General features: G+C 42.9%; 2 protein-coding genes and 1 pseudogene across 3 annotated transcripts; 1 reads left to right on the forward strand and 2 right to left on the reverse strand.

Moving 5' to 3' along the window:
- Positions 1-12,778: 12,778 nt before the first annotated feature.
- On the forward strand, positions 12,779-15,577 carry xpa (xeroderma pigmentosum, complementation group A). Of its 2 annotated transcripts, none has more exons than XM_046047546.1 (5): positions 12,779-13,153; positions 13,242-13,347; positions 13,762-13,952; positions 14,591-14,708; positions 14,834-15,577. In XM_046047546.1, exons 1-5 carry the CDS (start codon positions 12,895-12,897, stop codon positions 14,856-14,858), a joined length of 699 nt encoding a protein of 232 aa, XP_045903502.1. In that variant the 5' UTR covers positions 12,779-12,894; the 3' UTR covers positions 14,859-15,577. The 2 variants fall into 2 exon arrangements, with proteins under 2 accessions (XP_045903502.1, XP_045903501.1); XM_046047545.1 differs by having other exon boundaries at positions 13,762-13,927.
- A 125-nt stretch (positions 15,578-15,702) lies between these two features.
- Positions 15,703-18,893, reverse strand: LOC123969834 (annotated as a pseudogene).
- A 135-nt stretch (positions 18,894-19,028) lies between these two features.
- On the reverse strand, positions 19,029-25,429 carry kpna7 (karyopherin alpha 7 (importin alpha 8)). The gene is made up of 12 exons (XM_046047544.1): positions 25,272-25,429; positions 25,055-25,198; positions 24,902-24,987; positions 22,878-23,046; positions 22,586-22,685; positions 22,357-22,439; positions 21,743-21,829; positions 21,433-21,609; positions 20,953-21,186; positions 19,678-19,860; positions 19,435-19,581; positions 19,029-19,187 (listed from the first exon to the last, which is right to left on the reverse strand). Exons 1-12 carry the CDS (start codon positions 25,335-25,337, stop codon positions 19,101-19,103), a joined length of 1,563 nt encoding a protein of 520 aa, XP_045903500.1. The 5' UTR covers positions 25,338-25,429; the 3' UTR covers positions 19,029-19,100.
- Positions 25,430-26,963: the final 1,534 nt, after the last annotated feature.

The following is a 26,963-nucleotide window of genomic DNA, read 5'->3' on the forward strand; positions in this document are numbered from 1 at the left end:
TGCGTCGGTCCGCCGCACCTCTCTCCCCGCCTGAAGCGCCTGCTTCATAGTTTAAGCTAATGATGAGTGTGTACAGGTGTGCTTTATACTCCTCCGGTTATTCCGTCACACCTTACCGTTCTAGCAACAGGCCAATAGGATTGGAGTGATTTCATTCACGTTCAGACCTGCTTCGCCTAGAGGCGTTCCCATAGTGTCGTAACCGACGCAGTCTCTCGTTCCCCTTCTCGGGGAACCAGGGTTACATACGTAACCCGAGACGTTCTAAATGATACAAAACTATTCTTACACAGAATAATATAGATGCATTTGATAACTCATTAACTACTAGAGTCGTAAAACTCAGTCAGTTCCCTTCACCTCTCAAGCTCCACCAGTCAACACCGTTCAGATTTGCACGGTCATCGAGCAGGATGATCTGCTTTACTTTGACACAAGCCTCTTACAGCAGCATGCAAGGCCCCGCTGCTGTGATCAGCGTGATGCAACAGGGATTCACTGGACACCTGAGGACAACCAAGAAAGAACATGCTGAGGATATTCACACACAGGGCTAGACAGGGAAAAAAAATTGGCCCTGGCAAATCGGTCGGACACCCCTCACCAATACACCATCCTTCCATATTAATACCTACTATAATATTCCCCCAAACCAGCTGAATGGTATGTGCCGTGGATAAGTGTACCAGTACAAGAGGATCAGTGTACTCATTCACACTCATTTACTGACCCCATGGTGATACATACCATGGAGTACACAACTCATACTCAAGTACAAGTAGCCTACAAGTCATTTTCACAGCAGCGTGGGATTAGCCAACGAGATGCTGACAAAATAACCTCATCTCAGCCATAACGACAGTTAGCCATAGTTAAGACTGCATTAGGAAACTATGCTGGTTACAAAAACAATGTCAAATAGCTTATGCTGCGCTGTATAACAGTGAGTGATCACCAGCAGTAGGTGACAGCCTCTCTTTAGGATAATCATTGACCTTAATTGAAGTAATCATCATCATTGTCAATACGGCATGGCACACACCCTACCCAAGGGCATCACTATGCGGTGTTGGGGTGGTGGTGGAGCAGTGGATAAGACACATGCCTTTGGTGTGAGAGACCCAAGCTGGAATCCACTGTGTCCGTGATAGAAGCGTCAGCTAAATGAAAAAATGTAATTTATGTAATGTAATGTTTTCAAAAGTAGTGAACATTCAAGGGCTCAGATTAGGGGTGTGACGAAAAACTTAGCCCACGAGACGTGACATTGCACAAGATTGGGATAATGACAAGACAAGAGTATATTTTAATACTATGTAGAAAAAATATTTATTGATGAAATATATGATCGGAGGGTCTGGGGGTTTTAACACTTAATTTCCTGCATTCTGGAGACATTTTCTGCACCAATTTATGGTGGAAATGTCTTTATTTATATAAAGGGAAACAGAATTCAGGTGGCAGGTTCAATAATGACAGTAATAATCAATAATCAGTAGTGTAGTTTTTTTTGTAGCTTAAGTTACTTTTGGACAACGCAGATATTTCTTCTATACTTACATTGCAGGTTTTCTTATTGTGCAAATAAACCTTTCTCGTGGTATTCATTTGTTAAGTAACATTTCTTCCTTATTTAGAACATTTTTAACAAATGCTTTCAAAAAGTGATTGCGACATCTGCCATTTCAAACAGCTTCAAACAGGTCCCTACAGATTCTCCATGCTTACCGCTTCACCTCCGCTCTCCTCCTGCTCTCTCTCTCACTTTGTCACTCTGCTTCACTGACACGCGCCTCCTCCTCTGCCTGGCAGGGGCCACGGATCTCCTTTAAAGCCTAGCTTATAGTCGAGGCTAGCGGACCCTCGCATACTCGCAGACGTGGAAAGTATAATCCTTGCCCTACTCCTTCAAGTGCCTCTGCCTGCACTACATCGGGTACTGCAGCTGATGTTGAAGCTACTGCAGCCCCGGTAGCAAACATATAGGTTATTTTCATGCATGTGGTGGCCTCTGTCTGAAGAGCAGACAGAGGCCACAGGGGGAAGGGGTAGGGGCCAGTAAGAGATGTTACTGGGCCAGCCCAGTGTCAGCATAGAAAATGACCCAATGGGCCGCTGTCAGTTCTCAATGGCCCATTATTTTACACAGTTAAATAAATACATCATTTACGTTACACCGGGCCAGATTACCTGACCACCCCTGTAATCACACACTTTGTATCACTTCAAGTCTCTGTCAGAGTTGTGGTGGCAGCCTGGCTGAGGGTGAGTGTCCTGGTTATTTCTACTTTTGTTTGTTTTTTGTTTTCCCTGTTTTTTTCCTGTACTCTGCCTGCCTCCCTGTGTCTCCTCCCCTGTGTGTGCTCTCTCTCTCTCTCTCCCTCCGCTCCTGAGCCCAGCCAACAACCTGCACCTGCACCTTGTCAGCCACCTCCTCTGCCTGCTCACCTGGCAGGTGTGGCAGGCAGAGGAGGTGGCTGAGTGAGCATTCAGCCTCATCTCCAACAGTACTTCTACCCCGGTTTTCCAGTCAACCCCTGCTTGATCGTCGTTGCTCCTAACCTGGTGCCACTTGATCACTCAAGCCCTCGTATAACCTGCATGATCTCTGTTCTTGGTTTTCCCTGAGTCACTAACCGTGTTTGTCTGTCTGTCTCCCCAGGTTCACTCACCCTCATCCTCTGTCAAGTCGGCTGGGCTCGCTCACCTGCCCTCTCCCCTCAGACTTCCCCCACAGCGTCCTCCTGGCTCTCTCTCATGCCTCTCCAGTCAGCCTGCCACCTCACTCCTTCACCAACCCCCTGATCAGTTCTCCCGTGCCTCCTCTCTTCCTTGGCCCACAGTGTCCCTCGACTCTCTGGTCTCAGTCTCCTCGGTTCCCCGTGCCTGCGTTTCCCCGGCATCCACCTCTCCCTCAACTCCAGTCCCTCAACCCCTCCTTTCCCCTAATCAAACCTGTTAATCTTGAGCATTGCATTTGGGTCCACTCTGTCCACACTCAACAGAACGATCAAGCCAACATGGACCCAGCAATCTCTCCCTGCTTCACCGACCCCGTGTCCATGCCATGCTCCACACCCTGCTCTGCTAGCGCCGCTGGCCCCCGGCCCGTTCCCCGGCCCGCTAGCACCACTGGCCCCCGGCCCGCTAGCCCCCAGCCTGATCCTGGCTTGCTAGCACCACTAGCCTCCTGCCTGTCCCCCCCCCCGATCCCCGGCCCGCTAGCCCCCCGTCTCGTCCTGATCCCCGGCCAGCTAGCCCCCAGACAGTTTTTCATGCCCTGTTGGAGGACCGACCGACGTCAGCCCCATCGGTGGTCCGTCCGACACCTGCCCCTCGAGCATTGTTGGCGGATCGTTCGACATCAACCCCGTCGGTGGTCCATCTGACCCCTGCTCCTCGCACCAAGGCCCTCAGCCCAGCAGTCCCGTCCCTGATTCCCCCTGCTGCTGTCTCGCTGCCGGCCTTCAGCCCAACTCCCCGGCCTCTGGAGAGGTCTTGCCCCGCTCCCCGGCCTCCTGGGGCCTCCAGTCCTCCCCGTCAACCCTCTGCTCGGCCCCCTGTGGACCTTAGTTCAGGCTCTAGACTGCCTGACCTCCCTGGTTCCCTCTCTGCCCTGCCCCTGGGAAGCCCGCCTCAGGTCCCCCCCAGGTTCTCTCTGCCTCGCTTTTGGGCCACCCTCCTGAGGTCCTTGCTCCTTGCCCCATCTCGGTCCTGCCTTCAGCCCGCTCACCTGAACTCTCCTGCTCCCCCTCTGTCCTACCTTCGGGCCGCCCGCCTGAACCCCCTGGTTCCCCTGCTCCGCCCTCGGGACGCCCCCCTGAACTCCCTGGTCCCGCTGCTCTGCCCTCAGGCACCCTGTCTGGCCCTGTTCCCTCAATTCTGCCCTGCCCACTCGCCTGACCCCTCCCAGCCCTGTCCCCCTCTCTGAAGCTTCTGCGTTTTGTTTTGGACCCTGGACCAGGGATTCCCCCCCCACCGATGGACTTCTGCTAAGTCCTTCCCAGCCAACTAGGAGGTCCGCCCAGAGGTGTCTGTTGAAGACTGTTAAAACTTTAATTTACGCATACTAAATTACATTGATTCACCGATGCTTATTAAAATTAAATTCTACTTATTCTTTACTCAAATGTAATTGTGCACAATAGGGCTGTCCCGACTAAGCATTTACATAGTCGAATCAGAATCGTCAAGTCCTGCCTATAGTCGACTGACAGTCGAATCGTGTGTTTCTGTGCACAGCGATTGCAAGCTGAAGCCAAACGTAGGCTTATTGTTGACTTTTTTTTCTCTCTCTCTCGCCTGCCATGCACATGGCGGTTCCTTGCGGGTCTATTTCAGGTAGCCGGCTGTTTAAAAAGGATATAATAATGAATGAATTAATAATTAATTGTGTAGTTCATCAATGGGGATAAATTACCTGAAAGTCCCAGGAGGTGCAGACAACTTGGTGCAAAACGTCTCGGGTTACGTATGTAACCCTTGTTCCCCGAGAAGGGGAACGAGACACTGCATCGGTGACGACACTATGGGAACGCCTCTGGGCGTGGCAGGGCTGAATTATGAATGAAACTACTCCAATCACTCCACCACCTTGGGGAAGAGTCTGCATTCCCCGGGCCTCAGCACCTGTCTCAACAGCAGGTCTGCTCCCTGATTCTGGGTCCCAGGGATATACATCGCTCTGAGAGACAGCAGTCTCTGCTGGGACCACAGGAGGATCTGATGCACCAGTTTGCATAACGGGCGCGAGCGCAGACCCCCTGGTGATTCAAATAGGCCACCACTGCCGTATTGTCGGTCTTGACAAGGACGTGGTGACCGCGGAGGGCGGGCAGAAACTCCTCAGAGCTCTGAAAACCGCCAACATTTCCAGGCAATTTATGTGCCAACTTGAGAAATGATGCTCCTGCCAGGAGCCTCTCGCAAAGCGGCCGTCCATGACTGCGCCCCACCCCGTGAGTGAGGCGTCTGTCGAAATAATTATCTGGCGACATGACTCTCCCAACACGGGACCCTGGGACAGGAACCAAGGTTTCCTCCATACTGACAGGGAACGAAGGCACCTGCTCGTAACCCGTATCAGACGGAGCGGATTTCCCCTCGGGAGAATCCCTTGGATTTTAACCACCACTGCAGAGCTCTCATGTGCAGCAGGCCAGAAGGAATTATACTGGATGTTGCTGCCATGAGACCCAACACCCTCTGAAAGTGTTTCACAGTGATGGTGCAGCCTAGTTGTACTCTGGTCATTGTGGACAAAATGGACTCGACGCGTGCAAGAGACAGGTGGGTCCGCACCGTCGTTGAGTCCCACACCACCCCTAGGAACGTAGTCCATTGGGCGGGTGTCAGCACGCTCTTCTTCGCGTTGAGCCACAGCCCCAAACGCTGAAGGTGGGCGAGGACGACATCTCGATGCCGAACCGCTAACTCTCGAGACTGGGCCAGAATGAGCCAGTCGTTGATGTAGTTCAATATGCAGATGCCCTAGAGCCTCATCGGGGCCAGAGCTGCATCCATACACTTGGTGAACGTGCGAGGGGAGAGTGCTAGGCCAAACGGAAGAACCCGATACTAGTACGCCGCGCCCCCGAAGGCGAACCTCAGGAACTTCCTGTGAGAGGGATGGATGGAGATGTGGAAATATGCGTCTCGCAGATCTATCGTGACAAACCAATCCTCGGATTGGATGTGAATGACGACGGCGGGGATGGTGAGCATCTTGAACCTGAATCTCCTCAGAGATAGGTTCAAGGACCGCAGATCTAAAATCGGATGCAACCCTCCATCCTTCTTGGGAACTATGAAGTACCGGCTGTAGAACGGCTCCCTCTGCGGATAAGTTCTATGGCCCCTTTCTTCAGCAGAGAGCGAACTTCTTGTCCCAACACCTGGCTCTGCTCCGCGTGCCCTGCCGTCTAGACCACCCCGTTGAATCTGGGGGGGGGCGGGAGGGAGGCGGCTGGGTGGTAGTGGCCCCCCCTACTCGAAACCTCAAGACCTCTTTCCCCGAGCCCGCCGATACTGAATGATGGTCCTCAGATCCGTCGTCTCTGGGGGCTGTGGGCGAGGGCGCCGCCTCGCGTCCCAGGTTGGTTGACCCGCCGCCATGTAAGCCTTGCCCACCAGAGCGGATGTCGCCCGACATGGCTTGGTGGGCAGCGCTGATGTCTTGAGGGATGACGCGAGGGTGGGGACCCTTTAGCGCCAAATAATTACGCTTTGTCACTCTTTCTCAAATCGTCGTCGGTACATGACGCTCTGAGATGAGAACGGGTAAATTCAGGGGAGCAGACAGGGAGGCAATAGTAAACTACACCCCAAAAGCTAAACTTGCTAAATAAGTCTACTGGGGTTTAATTATAACCATTCTGATCTGGGAAAATTAATTTGGCTAGTTTTGATGCTCTCCACAGTGATTTTATATTCATTGCGCAGCACCAAGTAGTTTCAAGCCTCACCACCTTATAATGGCAAGAAAACTAGATCTATGTGTGTCGGTGTAGATGGAGGGGGTGAGGTAGCAGAGCAGCCAGATGTCGACCTCCTGACACGCCTTCATGCTTTTAATATATTCCACCGTGTTGTCCACCTTTAGATGGCCTGCATTAAAACAACACGGTGCGCAGTGTCAGAGATGTGCTTTTTGTAGTCTATCTTCGGGACATTGTAGTTTTATCACGGCAGGTCACGTCAGTAACATTCGCTGTCGCATAATTACGTCGCCTAGAAAAGAGCAGTCGGATTCTCTTAGCCCCACGGAGCTCATTTCCTAAGTCCTCGTGATGTTTTCCATCAAGGTCAAGGTAAGGTGGTTAGGAAAGGAGTTTTTTTTACTTTTTGGATGCAGCCCAACATGGAGGAAGCTCTCATAGCTTAATAGCCGTCAGCATGCAGACCTGGTTTACATACACTTCGCACTAGGGATGGGGATCATTATTTAGTTATTGAGACTGCTAAATGATCCGATTCTTTAACAGATACCACTATCGATACTTTAGTATTATTTGGTGACGGTTATTTGGTAAGACCAGACCCAACGGGCATGAGGTTGGCCTTCATGGTATGAGGAAAATAGTCAATGTGCGATAACGTTGTTATATATTGAGATGACATATGACTTGCAATAAATAAACATATATTGAAGTGTGCATATTAACTTTTTTGATGTTTTAAAATTATTCATAGGATTAGAGTTTAATATTTTAAATACAGCTAAATGCTGTTTCTAGAGCAGCAACATCATAATACTGAGTGACGTTTAGAAAGAATAAAGTATCAGACATTCCTCCTCCCCTCTGCTGTTATTCACTGCCTGCAAGTAACGTTACCTGGTAGAAGGAGGAGTGGCTGGTTTGTCTCAGCCAGCAGCTGAGTTTACAACATTGTGCCAAATTTTAAGGCTGCAGACAGACAGCTTTCTATTTAGCTTGTTTTTAACATTTGGGTAATTGCCAAGTTAACATTAGCTGCGCCTGTAAATAACATATTAGCCTACAGGATGACAGACTCAGGACAGAGGTGATTTACCTTACAGACAGGTGTATTGATAAAGTATTGTCTTTTTACTCGGGAAGGTTTTATTGCACATACTTACAGTAGGCCTAATGAGCACAGGTGTCGACAACTCGTGTAGTTTGGAGCAAACTTAACTTCACCGTCTCCACCGCGACGGCGCTGCGTCTTGGTCTGCTGGCCGCTGTGTGTGTGTGTGTGTGTGTATGAGCCAACAGAGAGCAGCAGAGGCTGCAGCCTGATGATAAACAGTCCTGGGCCCGTTTAATACACCGTTTCGGTGCCATCATTAGAAACATTAGCTTTCTTATCCATCGCGTCTCAAGATGAATCAGATTAGACGCTCGAGACATAACATTACATTATAGGACCCACTAGTCTTGATAGCAGTATTGATAACAGTGTTTCCCCTATATGCATTCAGGAGAGGCGGTGTGTCGCTGCTGAATTGTGACGGCAGCTACTAAGATTTCCCACACTCATAATTACATCAATGCGCTATTAAGTTTCACTCACACGCTATGCGAGCATGGGAATACTAATCGCTTGGCTCGCTTCCTCTCCTTACTCCATGTTTGAGTGTCCGAGCGGCAAATGGAAAACATTCTGGCAGTAGCCTAAATGTCAAAAGCTGTAAAATGAAGACACAAAAGGCAAACATGGACAATCATATCTATAATGATTCTGAGGTCATATTAACAGGGTTTAGGGGGTGATGCCCAACCATGCTGTGCCATAAATGTCAAATCACTGTGGAGAGCATCATAACCAACCAAAGTACTTTCTCCAGATCTAATGGTTGTAGTTCCTCCAGTAGACTGATCTTTGGGTGTTGTTTATTATCTGCTCTAGCTTTTCCTTTTGACAAGTGTGACCCAAATATGGTACCCCATGGAGGTTCAAGACGGAGCTGAACACCTGTTTTCTCTCAGCTGGACAGGTAGGCTGGAATAAAATACAGCTGTTCGTTACTTTCTATAAATTGAACTACAAGACATTCTGTTAGCTTCCTGCTCAGCTTCCACTCTGAAGGGGAGATGTTTGTTAACCTGCTTTACTTCTCCAGCTGTTCTGGAACAGACTTTTGTTGGTCTTGAGAAGCTGAAGCATTTATAACCTGAAACAGGACACCATACTTTAACTGCCTCCTCTGAGATTCACTGTCACTTTCTGTCACTCCGACAATCACACACTCTAAGACCTCCAGATCAAAGGATCTGCTCTGATAACAGCACCTGTCAGACGTCCTGCAGAGTTTCCGCAGGGTCTTAAAAAATCAACAATTTCAAAATCAAAATATAGGGTCTTAAGAAGTCTTAAATTTGCTGAAGTTTGTGTTCTAGGTCTTAAATAATTTTAAACGGGTATTTATTTTCCAACTTCCATGTAATGCTACCTCTAATGCTCATTGAAATAGCCCCACAGCGCTCAAGACTGTTTTTTACTCCAGTGGTGGTGTAGTTCTTTCTGTCGCTGGTCCAAATATGATTCGCTGTATTATGACTACAAAGACCAACAGGCAGCTTTTGTGTTATTGCCTTAAGTCTTTCGGATTGTACCACAGATATAAAACGGATTTATTCTTCAGCTATGGGGAAGTGCAACCTTATTGATTCTTGGATGAAAAAAGAGATCTTAGGGCTTAAAACCAGTCTCTAGCAACATAGCCTATTTGAAGCCTACTGTCGCTGCTTAATGAATGAGCACCGCAATTAAAATTTCACACATCGTTAATGATTTTCAGTAAATTACAGTAACACTCAAGGCATGGCTGCCTCCCTCTCCTCGTTCATCAATTGACGAGCGATGTGAGAGAGAGTGACAGAAAGTGGAGGTGAAAGTTGGCAGACGAAAAGATCAACATTAAGTTGTCAGGTTACAGCTCTGTCCTCTACTGTACATCTTGAGAGTTAAATTAAATAAAAAAAGGACGGTGTTGACCACGGAGGAGCTGAGGTTAGTAACGTTGATGTAACGTAGGGATGCAAACTAAAATTAATCCTTTTAAGCTAATGAGGATATTATTCTTTTGGATTGTGATGTACAAATGAAATGCTTGTAATAATACAGAAGGGAAGTGGTTCTCATGTTGCCTATTTATGTTAATTTCTACAACTGTATAAAGCAGTAAATTAAGACACAAAAGGCAAACATGAACTGTCCTATCTGTAATGATTCTCAGGTCATATTAACAGTGTTTTCATCCCATTATAAGGTGGTGAGGCTCAAATGTGTTGGTGCAAGGCAATGAATACAAAATCACTGTGGAGCGCATCAAAACCAAATTAATTTTCCCAGATCTGAGTGGTATAATTCAACCCCAGTAGACTTATTTAGCAAGTTTAGCTTTTGGGGTGTAATTTATTCCAAATCTTATTCACAGATGTGGTAATATTCCACAATTATGTGGAATTGCATATTTCTTTATTGGAAAAGAAAATTTTCTTGGGGGAGGACCCCCATTCTGCCATACAAAAACGCCATCTTAATTTTTTACATTATACCACCCAGTGAAAGCATGTTTCCCCATGGACATTATTTCTATTATTATTATATTTAAATGTACCTGCTTTGCGCCTGCCTTGACTTCTCCCTGCACTCACTCACACACACACCTTTACCTCTGGTCTCTCACTGCAAACACACCAGCTTTCCCTGCTTCTCTCTGTCTCCCTGTCTGCTCCCATGACTTTATCCATCAGCAGCAGGTTATGTTTTATAAAGTCACTGAAAAGACACAGAACTCTTTTTTTTAATTTTTCACTGGTGATCCATTTTTCACGTCAGCAGGTCCACCGCATGCCAGCTTCTTAATTATGTAGCTCATCAATGTCATCATCAATCCCGGTGTTTCATTGTTGACACCGTCTGATGCCAATTTTGTAGACATCACTCAACCCTAATTTGAATACATTGATTTACTCTGCAAGTAATTTTGTGACTGCATTTCCTTTGTGCGTTTCTTTTTTATAAGTCGGTATATAGGTCTTAAATTTCATTCATAATGGTCTTAAAAAGATCTTAAATTTGACCAGGTGAAACCACTGTTCCTTTACCTCGTCTGCCTGACTTAACAGTTTGCATAGTGTGGAACTTCTTATTTAGCCATCTTTATTTGCTCATGATTCCATATAACTCCACATTTAAAGCTCCCTTTTATATTATTTAAGTAAAAGTGCTGCTGATGGAATAAAATTATGCATATCCACTTTTTCCACAAAACACAGTAAAGTAAGTAGTAAAAGGAAATTTTATTTTTTATCACTTTACACCAAAAAATCTCATTAAGAATCTGGAAACATTATTGCAAAAAAGAATGAAAACAAAATGATGATCAAAATTGTTGCTAGTTAATTATCTGATCTAGCACTCAATTACTTTGTCTATTTAGGTTTATGCAAGATGTGCCTTATTTTGTGTCTGTTAAATGTAGAAATGACAGAAGATGTTGTGAGAAGATGATACTAATAAATTAAACTTGAATTGTAATATTGGAGTTGTATTCATATTTTTCAGGGCTACTATTGGAAAATTGGCATTTTATTTATTATTTATTATTTATTGGCATTACTAGTAGTAATTTTGTTGAGTGAGTTTAATATTTGAGTCTAGCACAATACATTTTTTGAGTAGATTTCCCTCAGAGTATAAGTTGTGCAGACCAAACACTGAGCCAACATTCACCACCATGGAGATCAAAAATACATACAAGAGCAGAAGGGAAGAGAAATATAAGTGGAAAAGTTAGGGATCATTAATGTCAAGTTCAATATAGTTATCCAATATAGTGATCCTAGGGGTTAGGTCATGGTTGCATCCATCATGTGAAGTTAAAGTAGCTACTCCCACTTCCTACAAGTATAAATCCAGGATTTATGAGACATGTATTTAAAATACATAATTGAAACCCAGACTTGTTGAGATCAGAATAGAAAACTGATCCATGCCCAAGGTCAAGGTCAGAACCATGTAGGTTTCCATACATTTTTAGCATAAATTGCTTAGGCTAAATCGTTTACCGATTTATGTTATGTTCTAGCTAACTATTTGAAGTAGCAGCCCTCACAGTTAACTTTAGTTTTAGTGACAGACCCATTAATGGGTCGCTGATTAATCCGGTCGATATCTGGCATTTTGAGATAATCAGCATCGGCTGATACCTGCACTCATATGTCACCTTAAATGACAGCAGATTCAATCTAAAACCATTACAGGCCACTGTTAAATATATATTGTTAAAATGTAGAGAAAACTGCAGATGAATGACATCACTTCTGACAAACTGTACCACACTCTCCCTTAAACACAAGTCATGTTCTGAAATCTACATCATAACCCAATGCATTTTTCTATTTCATTAATTTATAAAAATTCCATCTAAAACAACACGTTACTGGCTAAGATAACCATGTATATTAGACACTATTCTGCATGGAATAATGGAATTACACATGACTTTTCTTTGATTTGATATCAGCATTATAGAACAGCTATCGGCCACGCTGCTCTCTAAATTGCCCATCCCTGTATTTATCCAATTGATCATAGCTGTCATTTTACACTGGGGATGCTGGGGACATGTCCCCACCACTTTTTGAAAGCATTTGCTAAAAGTTTTCTGAAAATTAGCTTGCAACAAGCAATGTTAAATAGCAAAAAAATTTTTAGGTTTACTTGCACAATACAAACAAAACGTGAAATACAATGTAAATATAGAAGAAACAGATCTGCGTTGTCCAAAAAAGTAACTTAGGCTAAAAAACAAGCTGCTAATTACTGCATTATTTTTGATAATATTTTTACATTCTGAATTGTCACCGGCCACATGAATTTTCTTTCACTTCAATAAATAAAGACATTTCCACCATAAATTGGTGCATGTCTCTAGAATGAAAATACTGTGCATTCTCACGTCTCAAGTGTTTTGTCACATCCTTAATATGAGTCCTTAAATGTCCCCACCACTTTTCAACAAAAAGTGATGCCCTTGCCAATGATCCTATCATACAGGTAGAGCAGAGTTTTTACTACCTGGCAGAAAGGTTGTGGGGATAATGCACTTCACATTTTCTGAAGATCTACTCTCAGATTGGTGGATAAAAAGAAAAAAGATGAATCTAAAGCTGGAATTCAACATTTTTACATCGTAAAGTGGCAGATGCAGCAGACTTGTCTTTGGTCCTTCAAACTCCGAAGCAGGAGGTGGCGGTAATGACCCCATAACTTTGAAATAAAAAAGAAGAGGCAGCAGCAACCGGAAGCATGCAGCTGTCAGTTATGAAACAGACCAACGCTGCAGTTCGTATGGAACAAAACACGACTGGTCTGCAAATCATTTCATTCATTCCTATGAGGTGATCACTGTTTGAGAGCAGAATGGATGCTGCCGGTCCCAGCCCAGAACAGAGTCCTAAACCCGAGCTTTCTGCAGCGATGCGAGCTAAAATCGAGCGGAACCGGCAGCGGGCGTTGATGCTGCGGCAAGCCAGACTAGCGAGTCGCCCTTTGTCCGCTGTGGATGGCGCAACCTCGGCCAAAATCTCCAAGACCATCGACTCCGGTGCCGGCTTCTTCATCGAGGAGGAGGAAGGCGGAGAGGAAGAGCAGAGGACCAAGAAGGTTGTGCATCAGCCAGGTCGGTGTGTGTGTTTCGTGAGTGGAGTGTGTGCATGCATGCATGCTTATTTCCATGTGTATTCAGTGGCTGTGTCTTTGGTTTCCAGCTCCAGTGATTGAGCCGGACTACCTGATGTGCGATGATTGTCAAAAACCGTTCATGGACTCGTACCTCAGCAACAGCTTTGACCTTTGTGTCTGTGACAAGTGCAGGTACACTCGAACATATTCTTGTACTTCTATCTTTGTAACGTTAAGGACGATCATTGACATAAATCATGCATTCCCTGGAGCCTTACCCTAACCTTAACCATCACAACTACAATGCTGTCCTTTGAAGTTTTGAGGACCGGCCAAGATGTCCTCTGTTGGTTAAAATCTTGTTCCCATCCTCACTATGCAGGAAGTGCACACACAAAGCTGCAGGGGTTTGTTGCTTAAAACCTTTCTAAGCATGAATATGTTGAAATTAGTTTTGAATTTTTCAGATCTTACGTAATGCAGTTTTTTGTTTTCTTTGTTCTCAAACTCGACCCCATGCAGTGTTAAAAATTATAGCTCATATGAGTTTTCTGTTTTTACTTATGTCGTAATTTTGACAGTCAGTCAAATCTCCTTCCCTGTCAGAGACAACGAAGAGAAGCATAAGCTCATTTCCAGAACTGAGGCCAAGCAGCACTACCTGCTGAAGGACTGCGACCTGGACAAGAGAGAACCTCCGCTCAGGTTTATACTGAAGAAAAACCCTCATAACCCACGCTGGGGAGACATGAAGCTCTACCTCAAACTACAGGTATCGACTGGAAGGCTACGAACAAGTACGAGAGTGTGGGTGGCTGCATTGTAATAGGCAAACACTGCAGAATAAATTTTCCCATGTTGACTAGTACTCGTGTTTAGCAGGATTAGCTAATGCTACTTTAATATTCAAGAAATATCCTGTGACTGAAGAATCCATAGTTTTCATAGTTTTCAACTGCTCTAAATAAGTGAAGGTTAAGCTAAAGCCTAAAAAGCATAGCTGTTATGCGTATTTGTGTTTTGTAAAATAACATTTACTTTGAGCTAATATATAAATGATGACATGTTATCAATCCGTGAACAAACCAAAGTAGTGATGAAATATCAAATAATCAATTAGTAAAATTGACAACAATTTTGAAAAACAACTCCTTTAGTAAAAAATACAGTTGTTGGTTCCAGCTTCTCTGTGAGGATTTGGTGCTTTTCTCTGTCTTGTAGCATTGTAAATTGAATAACTATGGGCTTTTAACTGATGATCTGACTAAACAAGACATTTTAAGATGTAACCTTGGGCTCTCAGACTAAATTATAGTATTTATATATGTATAATATTTACTTAATTAAAATATAGTTGAATCAATAAGCCACAAACATTTTAGTCAAAGGTGAAATAACGTATCTTAACTATGTATGGTTGTGTTGGGGTACACAGGTGGAGAAGAGGTGTATGGAGGTGTGGGGTTCAGAGGAGGCTCTGGAGGAGGCCAGAGAAGCAAGGGAGGAGAACAAAGAGGTGCAGAAACAAAAACGCTTCAACAAGAAGGTCAAAGGTTTGTTTCCTGTTTTAGCCAAAGTAGTCACTCAGTAGGCATTGTGTAAATATCAATATTTGGATGTAGAATGAGCATCCATTCTGTAAAGCTCAACGTTTCATATATCTGGCTTTGGGCGTCAGAGCTGCGCAGGGCGGTGAGGAGTAGCATGTGGACCAAAGACATCAGCGGTCACCAACATCAGTACGGACCAGAGGAGGTGGTGGATCCAGAGGAGGACCTCTATAGGAAAACCTGCACCACCTGCAGGCATGAACTCACCTACGAGAAGATGTAGCTACACACTAAGACTGACTTTTTAACCTACAAGAGGATGTTTGGTGCTTCTGCAGGGAACCATGCCTCTCCCTCCAGTCGTACTTTATTTTTCTACTGGTATTTGTTTGTATAGCTCATTAATACACTCCATCCTGATCACATGCAAGAGGCCAACATCACTGTCCTGTGTGTCACACACAGGCTTTTGTATGTCAGTAGAAATTTCTATTTTAAACAGCCATTACTGACCTGAGTAATACTATTTATTTTTAGCAATAACTCTGCCTGTCCGGTCGACTGCCTATTGCTACACTTCCTGTTTCATATATAGCATGTAGAGATTCCCTCTTGCAGTGGGCAAATTAAGGCAGGCATAAAACTGAAACTTGGCAATACTGTCCTCTGTAAAATATCTAATTGTGGAGTCTACTTTATGGCTGAATCCAAATGTTCACTTCACATGACCACTGTGGCTGTAATCAACTCGACAGCATTATGGGGAACTACTCCATGCTGGGTTTTCTCTCACTATTCACTCTGGTTTGGAAATTGATGTCCGTCATTGTCCCGATATTCACTTGGTGTTAATAAAAGGACTGGTGCTGTGAGTTTGCTCAGGAGATATTGTTTTATTAAGAGGCTGAGAAACTGTAAAACATCTCAAGCTCTGATTAGGCTTTATGTAACTGCCATTCACCTTAGTTAGAATGTGTTCTGGTTGCCATTGTTCAGCACTTATGTGAACAGGATGGGCATGTGTAGTGTGGTATGTCAGCCACCCCTAGTGCATCCTTTTTAAAGTAACTTATTGTAAATTAAAAAGTGTATACACATTAAGATCTTTACCAGGTTTGCATTTTTTAGTTTATAAGCTGCAAATTTCTTAAATCACTTCAGATATTTTAATGTCAAGCCATGTCTCTGCTTATTTAAGTGTTAAAGAAGCCTAAGCTACTTTGTTAAAAAAATAAACCTGTTTCAACAACAGAGCAAATAAGACAAGACATATGCGAGATCTTGACTTTTAAGCCAACATAGATGAGAATTACTGGCTAACTCCAGCTGCAGAGGAGGATCATGTGATACAATCTCCAGAACAGCTACATGTTTACACAGTTACATTCTGCAAGGTCAAAAATTAACATTCAAGTCATTTAAAAAAAAAGTCATTTTTAATAAATACAAGACAGCGAAATGTAACATGTCAGCTGGTGGAGGCTGCTGATCTGATATCAGTAACTATACTGATGTAATAATAGTTAAAACTGTACACTAAGAAAGGCGCACAGCCTGGCAGTTGAGACTGCTGTAAAACCCAGCAGTCTCAAGCTTGTAGACAACCTCACAGTGTAAATCATTCTCTGACATGTCCACAGAGATAATACTGAACATCTCATACGGAGGAATCAGTACTTCATCCTCTTCTGCGTCAAACTCTGAGTAGGATTTGAGGTAGGCACCGAAATGTGTGTATCTCAAAGCAGGTCCTCCGTCCAAAATGGCGCAGGTCCTCGGTTAGGGAGCTGGAGGCAAATGAGCCGAAGTGCATGGTTTGTCCAGATTCCCCGCTGAAGAGCAGTTTGCTTATCCGGTAGGTGGTGTAGCAGTTTCTTTGGTTGACTTTTAAGAGCCTGATTGCGTCTGACAGTAGGAAGTGCAGGGCATGGAATTCAAACGAGGCCTTGTAGGAAGCCCTCCCCTTGCGGACTGCTCGGTTTAATTCGTCATATGCCCTCGCTGTGTAGGCACAGAGCCCTGAAGTGGTTCCAGGACAGTGAGTCATAGATGTCCTTTGTCTTTGTGGCTTTGAGGGCACAACGTTTTGTGTATGTTGAGTGCAGCCCTTCTCTGGTGCTTCTTGGGAGGTAGTGACGTTTTACATTGATTAGCATCTTGTGGGAGCAGCTGTAATACATGTCGACAGAGTCCAGAGACAAGCTCAGTGGGATTTGGATGAGCCTAGACCGATCTGACAAGACCTGCACCAAGGCACCAGACACCCCCAGTGAGGCATTTGTGATTTTCTGCACAGCAGCCTGGATGGAGATCTGAATGTTTACAGGATCTTCAGATACCAAAAATGGGTTCACTGTAGCCTCCTGTGGAGAAGACGTCTCAGCATCCACCTTTTGGACATCAGAACTTTTCAAAAGGGCCTTTGTGCTATCCTGTTTGGGAAACTGTAGAAAAAAAAAAAAAAAAATAAAAAAATAGACTTTACTGAGAGATGGGTCAACACTACCAAATGCATTACAAAAAATAAAGTTACATTGGTTAAAATAAAACTGCTACTTCTAGGCAAAAAAACTGAAGCATCCAGCATTTCCTACAAGATGTTTTTTTCTTGGCAGTATGAAGACAGCTTTAAGAGGGACACTCCAGCAATTTAGTATTGAGCTTCAACAAAATGTAGGAGACTTACAAGAGACAGTTTTGTTTTGAAATGGCACTAGAAGAGACCTAGATATCCTGACTCTGTCCCTAGTGGGCTCAAGCTTAAAAAAAAAAATAAAAAAAAAAATTATAAAATACTGGATCCTACATTTCCCATAATGTAATATGTCTTTTAAACTCCATGCCCCCAGTTTGCTGTTGTGACATCGTCAAGCCTACTTTTCAGAATTGGGAGAACTCTACTGAAGACATTGCACAACTAATTTTGCAGGAGTGGTAGCCTACTCATGACAACTGGGTATTTGGAGGAGTGCCCCTTTAAAACTAAATCTAGACCTCCATGTTCCAAAATAAGATTTACAAGAATGTAGTTGAAAAGTTAACTGGAACCACCAAATTATGAAAATTTCACAGGCCATTTGCTACCTGGTCAAGTTTTATCGAGGGGCCTAATTAGTCCTGGCTATAACCCAGATTGAGACCAGTTTTTACACATTTACAAAGCTGCACTTGCAAGCCATAGATCCTCAGCATCTCATGCATTTGGTATAAAACATCACTGACTAGGATTTTAAGGGTAGTTAAGTTCAGGTATTTCAAGACTTGCTTTTGAAACCGTTGAACCAGCAAGGCATCACCATGACATCATTTCAAATACTGATATTCAAGATGCAAGACTGTTAATCTTTGGATATTATTGCATTTGTATGAGTTGTCACTATGTATTTATCTTACCATCTTTGCATTCAGGAGGTCCTATCCTTACAAAACAGGCAGCAAAGGACAAAGACTATCCTTGAACATGATTGAAGATGCCTAAGATGAAAAAAAAAATTGCCTATTACAGTATACACATTAAATGGATTGATCAATTCACTGTAATCTTACCAGGTGCTGTAGTTTTCAGAGCTGGTGATATTTGTTCTGTATGGTGCCTGTCACCTCTTAGATGGTATGGTGTGTACAGGGTGTAACAAACACCATCCCATCAATAACCTCCACTCATGTTGTTATAAGAGTTTCCCAGATTTGCTTTTAGGTAGCCAGCAAGGCGTTTTCCTGTCCATTTCATCAACTCAGGAAGAAGTTCTAGGGTCGTGTAGATAGAATTTATTTTGAGTGGCCATAAGCAAGCATCTATTAAACCAAAATGTCATCTTTTTACTTCCAAGTGGAAAATTGAGGTTTACATTTTAGTGAAGGAAATGAAACACTAGATTTCATTGAAAGTCACCACTGTGAAATACACTGCTAACCAAGAGAGTCCCTTCTGTTTTTTGGGAAGTCCCTTTAACCATTTGCTCAACTCTGTCTTCATAAGTTAACTCAGGAAATCTAGATCGAATTCAAGCCACTCCGTTTAATTCACTGTTAATTTGGAGTTCAGACAACTAGTTTGACAAACTTGAAATTTGTTTGCTAGCCATAGACAGCCTTTGAGATTGACCTAAATTGTTATCATTTTCCTCTGAGCTTTACTGATAGGACAGGCAACAGGGGAGTGAGGGGTTTGGCACCCAAAGGTAGTGAGCTGAAAACCACGACGCTTACGACTGGCCATGTCCTGTAACCTTTCCCCTACAAGCTGCTCCTGACCAAGTTTAAAATTTTCCATTTTGAGCCAGTGTTGTTCATGTGACTGATTTACACATCAAATATAGCATATCTAGCTATAGCAAGTGCACTTTGGCATTTATTTAGAATTCACCACATTACAAACAATTATAAAGTTTGGGTTTAAAATTCAAAGGTTCTCTGAACATCAGAGTTCTTAAACACAAATGCATCCTCTGTAGTTTCGACCTTCACTGCTTCGATGTCACCCTAGGACGACAGAAAACAAAACTTAGTCAAATTTCTAAACTGCAGTTGGAACACTTCTACCATGAGTGCAACAAGGGCTCCCTCACTTTCACATAAGTGAAAATGAGTTTTCAGTGAATTTAATAAAAAAAAAGTTTAACCAAATGCTGTAAAGCTGCATGAACCCTTAAATATAATCTGCTCATGCATCAAGTTGTCAAACCTGCACTCTAAATGTAGGTTGTTTGCCATGCATTTAGCTACTTACATCCCCAAAGTACTTTTCTATGAGGTTATGGGCAGCCTGGTACACCATATCGTTGTCATGGTTTTGCAGCATCTCTATGCGGTCCAGTCCTCCCAGCTCTTCAACCAACAGGCTAAGTTTCTCTGTCTCACCAAGCTTCTCTGCAGCCTGACAAGTTATTTACAGGAAGTGAATTGAACAGTCCAAGTTCTGGGTCAAACTGTAGCAAGTTTTAGACCAAATAGAAGTAGTTAATTCCCCTACCATGAAGATGTTGTTGATGGCATCCAGTATGACCAGAATGACTTTGGTGTCCTTGACCTGTAGCAGGTTGATTATTGCCTCCAGGGCTCCACTCTGCACCAAGTGGACCACCTGCTCCACAGTGCCCCCACTGGTGAAGTTTGTCACTGCCCAAACTGCCTCCCTTTGAGTCTTGAAGTCTCCCTTAGAAAAATGGTCAATTGTTCAGCTGCTCCTCACTCAAAGAGTCACTGTTGAGTGAAAGCCATGCATCTCCAAAATTTGAGATTCAATTAATTGAGAGATTAAGTGGTATGTGTTAAGATTCACTCATTGGATTTTAAAAATGATCTCAAGTTGGCCATTTATTTTTGCCACTGAGGTTGACGTTTGAGATGCAGTTTTTAACAGTGGCTTTGTAAAGTGTCTGGACTGTGTAGGCCAGCAGACTAATGAGGCTTTAACAAGTATTACAAATTTCTTGTATACAAGTGTTCAGTAGCTGGATTAAAATGTCAGACTGCCTTTGAAATTGTTTCAAAGTAGTCAGTGGTTACTATGGTCCACAAAATTAAGAGGGGATTGGTATACACAATTTCATTTTCAAGACTTGTCTTTCCACAGCAGACTTTGGCTTGTCATATTAAGGGCACAGGTGTTACACCGACAGCAGTTTTCCTGTCCAATCTGGTTCACTTTCCAAGAACTATAATTGACAGCATAAACATTTTTGTAACTTCTTAAACTAAAAAAACACAACTTTAGCTTCCAATTAGCACCAGCATTGACCATTCAATTATATTTTCTCACTGTTTCTTTACTTTGTTTGTGCTAGTAAAATGTCCATCCATGTCTAGTGTAATAGAAGCCGACATCCTTTCTCTGCCAAATATGTTGGCAACCATTAATATACAGCTAGTCTGCCAAAATGCAAAGTTGGGGGTACAATGGCAACTGCATTTGCCTTGCAGGTATTGCAGATTGCGAGCATTGAGTCTTCACTTGTGAAGAACTTACACTGCTGACCACATTTTAGTGTATGGCCTTCACCATAGCCTGTCGCTGTCCATGCAGTTGTGCACATTGTATGAAAATTTGTGCATTGCAGCATGTGCGCAAATTTGATCGGCAGGATACTTTATTCCATGTAGCCGCTTCAGCCATTAATTTGTGCTGGGTTTTTTCATCCAACAGGGTTGAATAAAACGTGAGCTGTGGTCCCTTCATGCTACACATGAACAACTTAAACAATGTTTGCTACACAAGCCAAGTAGCTACTGTTCATTACCTACTTACATTTCTGAGCTGTTCCACCAGAGGGGGGAGCAGACCGCTGGTTATGAGCTGTTGAATTTGCTTACAGGGTCCTGCAGCAATGTTAGACAACGCCCATGCTGCCTCTTTTTGCACACTGGCCTTTGAGTGCCTCATCAGCTGAGGTAGGGTGTTCAGAACTCCAGCATCAATCACCGCCTGGGTCTGCAGGTCTGAGCCACTCACTATGTTCCCAATGGAGCGGAGAGCTGGTGTCTTGAGTTCAGGAAGGTCAGACAGGTAACTGATTATCTCAATAGCACAGTTGGTGACAGGACAGTGAATTAGATTGACCAATGTTTTACTAAGATATAGCTTGAGGTGTCATTTCTAGAACTACTGCTACTAAGTGACTGATCTTTAGATATATTGGCTTAATACATACATAAAAAGTAATGCTATATACACACGATATCAATTTGGTGTGTTTGAGGAGTGTTGACTGATCCAAGAACACACTACCATGACACTGAGCTCCTTGTGGTCCATGAGCTCCACCAGCCGAGGGACGATACCAGTTTTCACCACCACATCAATACGGTCATTGTCACCGTCTGACAGGTAGGAGATTGCCCAGCATGCGTCAGACAAGATGTCCTTGTCGCTGTGATGGAGCAACTGGATCAGAGGGGGAAGCACCTGAAGGAGTGACAGTAACAGCACATTACACTTATGGCACCTTCTCCTGACTGAGAATGAATCTTCTGTGGTACTGTGTGTCAAACAGGTATCACTGTAAGGCTGTTTATTACTGAGCTGTGATTTCACTTACCTGCTGGACTGCAGACAAGGGTGGAAACGGATTCTTATTGCGACACAAGTTGGACAATGTCCATGTCAGGTTGCGCAGGTAGCCAACCTGGAGTGATAAAGCATTTTGACCAACAGGTTAGAACTTTTATGTATCCGTCTCACTGCTGAGGAAGAGTTAAAGAATGCTACATAAAGTCCAATTAGGTCTTTATGGAATCTGTGTGGAGAAAAAAAAAAGAATAAGTTGTGGAAAGCCTTTGTGGCTCCAGGTGGAGCCTAGTGAAGTCTGATAAAGTCTTAAAATTAAAAGTGGGGGTGAAGTGGTAAACTCATGCCGCATTTGTTATGGGATGGAAGGTTGGTTATGGGAAAGATTCCCATGTTAATGTCTGCATGTTCACATCCTCAAGACTGTTGTATCCACAGTACCAACACTGAGCATACAACACGCCATCTCCATTACATATGATTTGGTCAAGTGGTCTTTGTAGAAACCAGCGTCTCAGTGTAGTTCATGTTTAATTAAACTTCAGTCTTTTGCGCTTCAGCAATTTGTCCCTGAACCTTTCTGATTGGGGGGGTGGAGTGAATTATTACAGACCTTGGGTGCATACGAGCTGAATTTTGACTTACTGGTGTATCTGGGGAGATGCGGGCCAGTAAGGCTGGGATGATGTTGCACTCAATCAAGACGTCTCGATAAGCTGCACCATCACCTGCCAGGAAGTTACATTTTGTGGTGTTTGTACAGCAAGCCAGTGAAATAGTTGTAGATTTTATTGAATCAATAGAGCCCTTTATGTATACTGCAAAAAGACAACATCCTCTGATATCAGTTAATGAACAAAGTCAGACATTTCACCTGCAATGTTTCCAAGAGCCCAGACAGCCTGTTCACTGATGTGCAACATTGGTGAAGCCAGCAAAGAGATGAAAGCTGGCACCGCCCCATGTTCCACCACCTGGGACAAACACTGAACTTGAACTTCCAATCCACCAGGAACACATGAAAGCCCTCAAAACTGATGTCAAAGTCTATTTTTTTTTGGAAGAGATCAAGATGTTTGACATCTTATCAAGGACCATGACAGTTAAACGGCATTGGTCACATTACCATGCTTTTGCTTCACAGGAGTTCAATACTGTGTTCACACCTGTTGAGTATGCCAAGATGTTCCAGAGGCGATGTTGGTAAGCGCCCATGCAGCTTCAAACTGCAGAGTCGGCTCATCATCCATAGACAGGAAGGACACAAAGCGGGACAGCAGACCTGCATCTATGATATCCTTCAGGGGAGGGTTACGCTCCTGAGAAAGCAGCTTCCTGAGGGAGGGGTGAAGAAATTCACCACAATAAAGAACATTTTATTCTAGTTATTCCTTAGTTTCAACATATGGGACATTTAATGGATATCCAGTGAGCCCTATACATTCTTGTGTAATCGTGTCAGAAAATCCATCCCCAGAAGCTCCAGCTGCCCCCTCAATTTGTTGCTTCTTTGAAGAAATGAAGATTGAAACAAAACTGTATTTTGCCCCGTACATGCCTTACTTGCTATTCATCTAATAGCTTTGGGACTAAATGGAGCCACAGTAATTGCAATCTCCATTATCTTATGGAACACACCGGCTTATGCATTAACCCTTTAAAAGTCCTCACCAAGAAAAAAAAAAAAAAAAAAAGTGATGGAAAAATTCTTTACATTTCATTAGGGCAATAATAATCCAAAAAAATTAACAGACCCAATAGTTTGATATACTGCTCTACCAAACTGTTGAGATGGCTCTTCATGGTAAGACTTAAATATGCATTTTAATAACTTTAGAAATCATAAAATGACAGTTAACAGCAGAGAAGGCAACTTCAGCACTTCATCCCAATTGTGAAGACAGGGTTTATAGTAGAGTTCATACAAAACAGCACTACACAGTAATTTCATTGATTATTGAACATTTTGAATATCATAGTATTTCTGTTCTTTGAGTATTTCAGAAGAACACATTTGTATGTACTCAAACTTTTAGATAGACTTCGATACTGAGACAACTTAATGTCTAGATCACTGCAATACACAGTATTTACTTGATTTAGTGTAGCTGTTGTTCAATAATCAATGAAGTTACTGTGTAGTGCATACAGTTGGTATGAACTCTACTGTAAACCCCTAGATACGCAATAAGGGATGAAGTGCTGAAGTTACCTTCTCTGCTATTGACTGTAAAACAGATTTCTGCAACTTAATATTTTATATGATGTTTTCTAAAGTTTGTTGGTATTAAAATGCATGAAGAGCCAACTTTCTGAAATTGGTCGGGACAGTCTTTGTCTTGCTGATCAGTAAAAATTAATAATCTGGCGTAACGGATGGAATCTCTTTACATCTTGAGATGTGACTGGCGGTGCCAGTAGTCATCCATGGCTGGGAAGCTGAAAACACCTATGACAGGTTGTACTGCCAGGAAGTAGTTAATCTCTTCGGAGCTAGTTTTGATCAGATCTCCCAACTCCTTGCGCAGAGTACAGATTGGTATGTTCGGATGTGTTGATGATCAGGAGGCTCCATTTGGTTGTTATCACTTAGATTAACCATGTACTCTTATAATGCTAGTAATGTGAATACCAACACATGTCTATTTTGTCTAGATAGTTATTTGGTTTAAGACATTAAGTTTTTTATTCCATAAAACTGTACATTTATTCTCTATTATAGCATGATTTCACCATTATAAAGACATGAAATTAATTCAACATATCCATCTATCTAGAAGTTTTCAATTTCATAGCAAGCAGTCAATTTGTGTTACATTAGCTTAGCCAACCTTTACCATGAAGTGCCAACTCTACCCTTTGGTAGAGCATGTTTAGAAAATGTGAACAATATTAGACTTTTTTTTGCATCAAGTTACATAAGGCTGTTAAGTAATTCCTCTGGAACTAATATGTCAAAGATATCCTAACCTTTGAAATTTCCACCAAAGAGACTCATGTCTGCAGTGATTTTGACGATTTTAACTTCCTGTAAGGAGGGTATCTGAAGAGGCCGATTGGTAGAGATGGCTTGAACAGGTTGAAATAAGTTCAGTACATTTTTCAGTGAAATACAGTGACTTAAAATGTGGTCTAAATGGTTGAGAGGACGTTAAAGGGTTAACTTGATCAATCACGTCTGAACGCTCACCTGGCTGCCTGACAGCCGCGGGTTTGGGACTCCTTGCTGTCGCTCTTCACGTCTTTAATGATATCATTAATGGGTAAAAGGGCCACCTACATGAAAGACACGCAGTTAGAGGTTGCACTTGAATCAAGTAGTTTAAGGTTTCTGTGAACTGACCATCTCGTTGGAGATGTAGTTAGGAGAGACTGCCTCCTCATCCGGGAGAGACGACAGCGTGATATTTCTTCTCTTCAGGAAATTCTCATTCTTTTGAGCTTTGCGCAGCTCCACACACACCGAGATCCTTTTCTCTCGGAGTTTCTGCCAGAGGTCAAGATACAGTGTCGTTATATTATCGATAATGTATGACCTTGAAAATTCAACATCAACTTACTGCTGGATCTTTCCCCTTGTTCTTGAATTTGGAGATCCGCTCGTCAACAACATTCTTGGTGGGCATGGTGGAGTTTTACGCACGGTGGACACGTCCTCCCTGCTTGACTAACACTGACGAAGACATAATGAAACTTTCCATGTGGATGTTTTAAGGGCGAGACCCGCTCAGGTGAATCTAATTAGCTGTGATTGATATAACTCCCGGTTAATTTATTCAGTGCAGCTGTGCGCGTTTCAGTCAAGTAAACAGATGTCTGTCCCGCCGCCGCCTAGAGGTTTGGTAAAGGTCTTAAACCCCCTTCTTTGTAGTTTATGTAGAAAAGGAATCTAATACCTCGCGCAGGCTAAGCGGTTGACGACGGATGGATCTAATACCTTTGTGTATTAAATTCAATAAAAATAAAGAACCAATAACCTCTAGCAACTCTCACCATTTCAATGTACTCTACTATCTGTAGTGTAGGGTAATATTTAGTTTTATGTTCGTTGTAACAATGTTGTTCAGATGTTTCTGTACCTAATGTGCCTTGTTTAAACTGGTTGAACCTGATCCCATGTTGTCATCATTACACAGAAAAGTCTGGTGACTTCACTTACTTACAGACATGTTAGATAGTGAATAAATAACAACAACAATAATAATATCCAAATAGCCTTAGGAAAATATACAGAGTAAAGTGGAATCCTTAAATAAGAAACAATGAGGCATGATATTACTGAATAATTTTGTGATAATAAACTGTAAATGCTGTTACCTACACTAACCATTGCATTGCCTTACAATAGATGGCAGCATAACATAACTTTCATGTTGCCTATGTCTGAGTGTGTGAAATCTGATTTGTTGCTAAATCAAAGCAAATGTAAAGGTATCCTGTGATTTTACATTGTATCTGTATCTTTATATCTGCCAAAGGTAGCAAGGATTTTCTGTAAATGCAGGTTTGGGTTTATGTGTCGTGTTTTTTGGTGCAGAAAAAAGGGAAAAGATTGAAATAAATACATCAAATAAGTGGAAGAGAAAAAAGAGGGGGAGAGAGAGAAAGTAAAGCAGAGAAAAAGTGTGACAGTGATGGAGCCACGTCTTCCTCTGTAACAACCAGGAAGGGCTGAACAATAGAAGCTGAAGTGGAGGTTTCCCCCTCGCCAAGTTATAATCACTTCCTCTTGATAACACACACACACACACACACACACACACACACACACACACACACACAAACACACGGGGTCATGTAACCGTGAGTGCTCAGACTCATGTATAAACACACTCTTTCTGCACCACCTCCCCGATTGTAGGTTATAACCTTTGTTAAGGTTGTTTCCTCTAATGCAGCACCTTAAACCGTCTTTCTTACACCTTTCCCTCCCTCTCTCTCTCTCTCTCTCTCTCTCTCTCTCTCACACACACACACACACACCCATATCAATGTGGATTATTATTAAAACTGATGTTTTCCTCCGTGTTTTGGCCTTCCAACCATTTTGAAACCTGATTTCCACACTCAAAAGGGAGTCTTCCAGAGGAAATAAACCTTGAAATCTCACTTGTTGTGTAAATGTTTTATAAGCACTGGTGTATTGCTGTCGACCTTCATAGACATGGCTGGGTACGTCTGTGCCACAATAACATCACCAAAATGTTTTATATTTATTAAATTAAATTAAAAATTGACTAAAAGAGGGGAAA

This window comes from Micropterus dolomieu, linkage group LG04 (genome assembly GCF_021292245.1).
Source record: "Micropterus dolomieu isolate WLL.071019.BEF.003 ecotype Adirondacks linkage group LG04, ASM2129224v1, whole genome shotgun sequence".
NCBI classification, from domain to species: domain Eukaryota; kingdom Metazoa; phylum Chordata; class Actinopteri; order Centrarchiformes; family Centrarchidae; genus Micropterus; species Micropterus dolomieu.

Bases quoted from the DNA above. Each gene is read 5' to 3' on its own strand.
- xpa (XM_046047545.1), top strand. From the start codon at position 12,895: ATGGATGCTGCCGGTCCCAGCCCAGAACAGAGTCCTAAACCCGAGCTT. The intron at 13,348-13,761 runs GTACACTCGAAC...CTTCCCTGTCAG, and splicing joins TGTGTCTGTGACAAGTGCAG to AGACAACGAAGAGAAGCATA. The intron at 13,928-14,590 runs GTATCGACTGGA...TGGGGTACACAG, and splicing joins AGCTCTACCTCAAACTACAG to GTGGAGAAGAGGTGTATGGA.
- kpna7 (XM_046047544.1), bottom strand. From the start codon at position 25,337: ATGCCCACCAAGAATGTTGTTGACGAGCGGATCTCCAAATTCAAGAAC. The intron at 22,686-22,877 runs GTGTGAACACAG...TGTTTGTCCCAG, and splicing joins CATCTTGGCATACTCAACAG to GTGGTGGAACATGGGGCGGT. The intron at 19,861-20,952 runs GTAAGTAGGTAA...CATTTTTCTAAG, and splicing joins TGGTGGAACAGCTCAGAAAT to GGAGACTTCAAGACTCAAAG.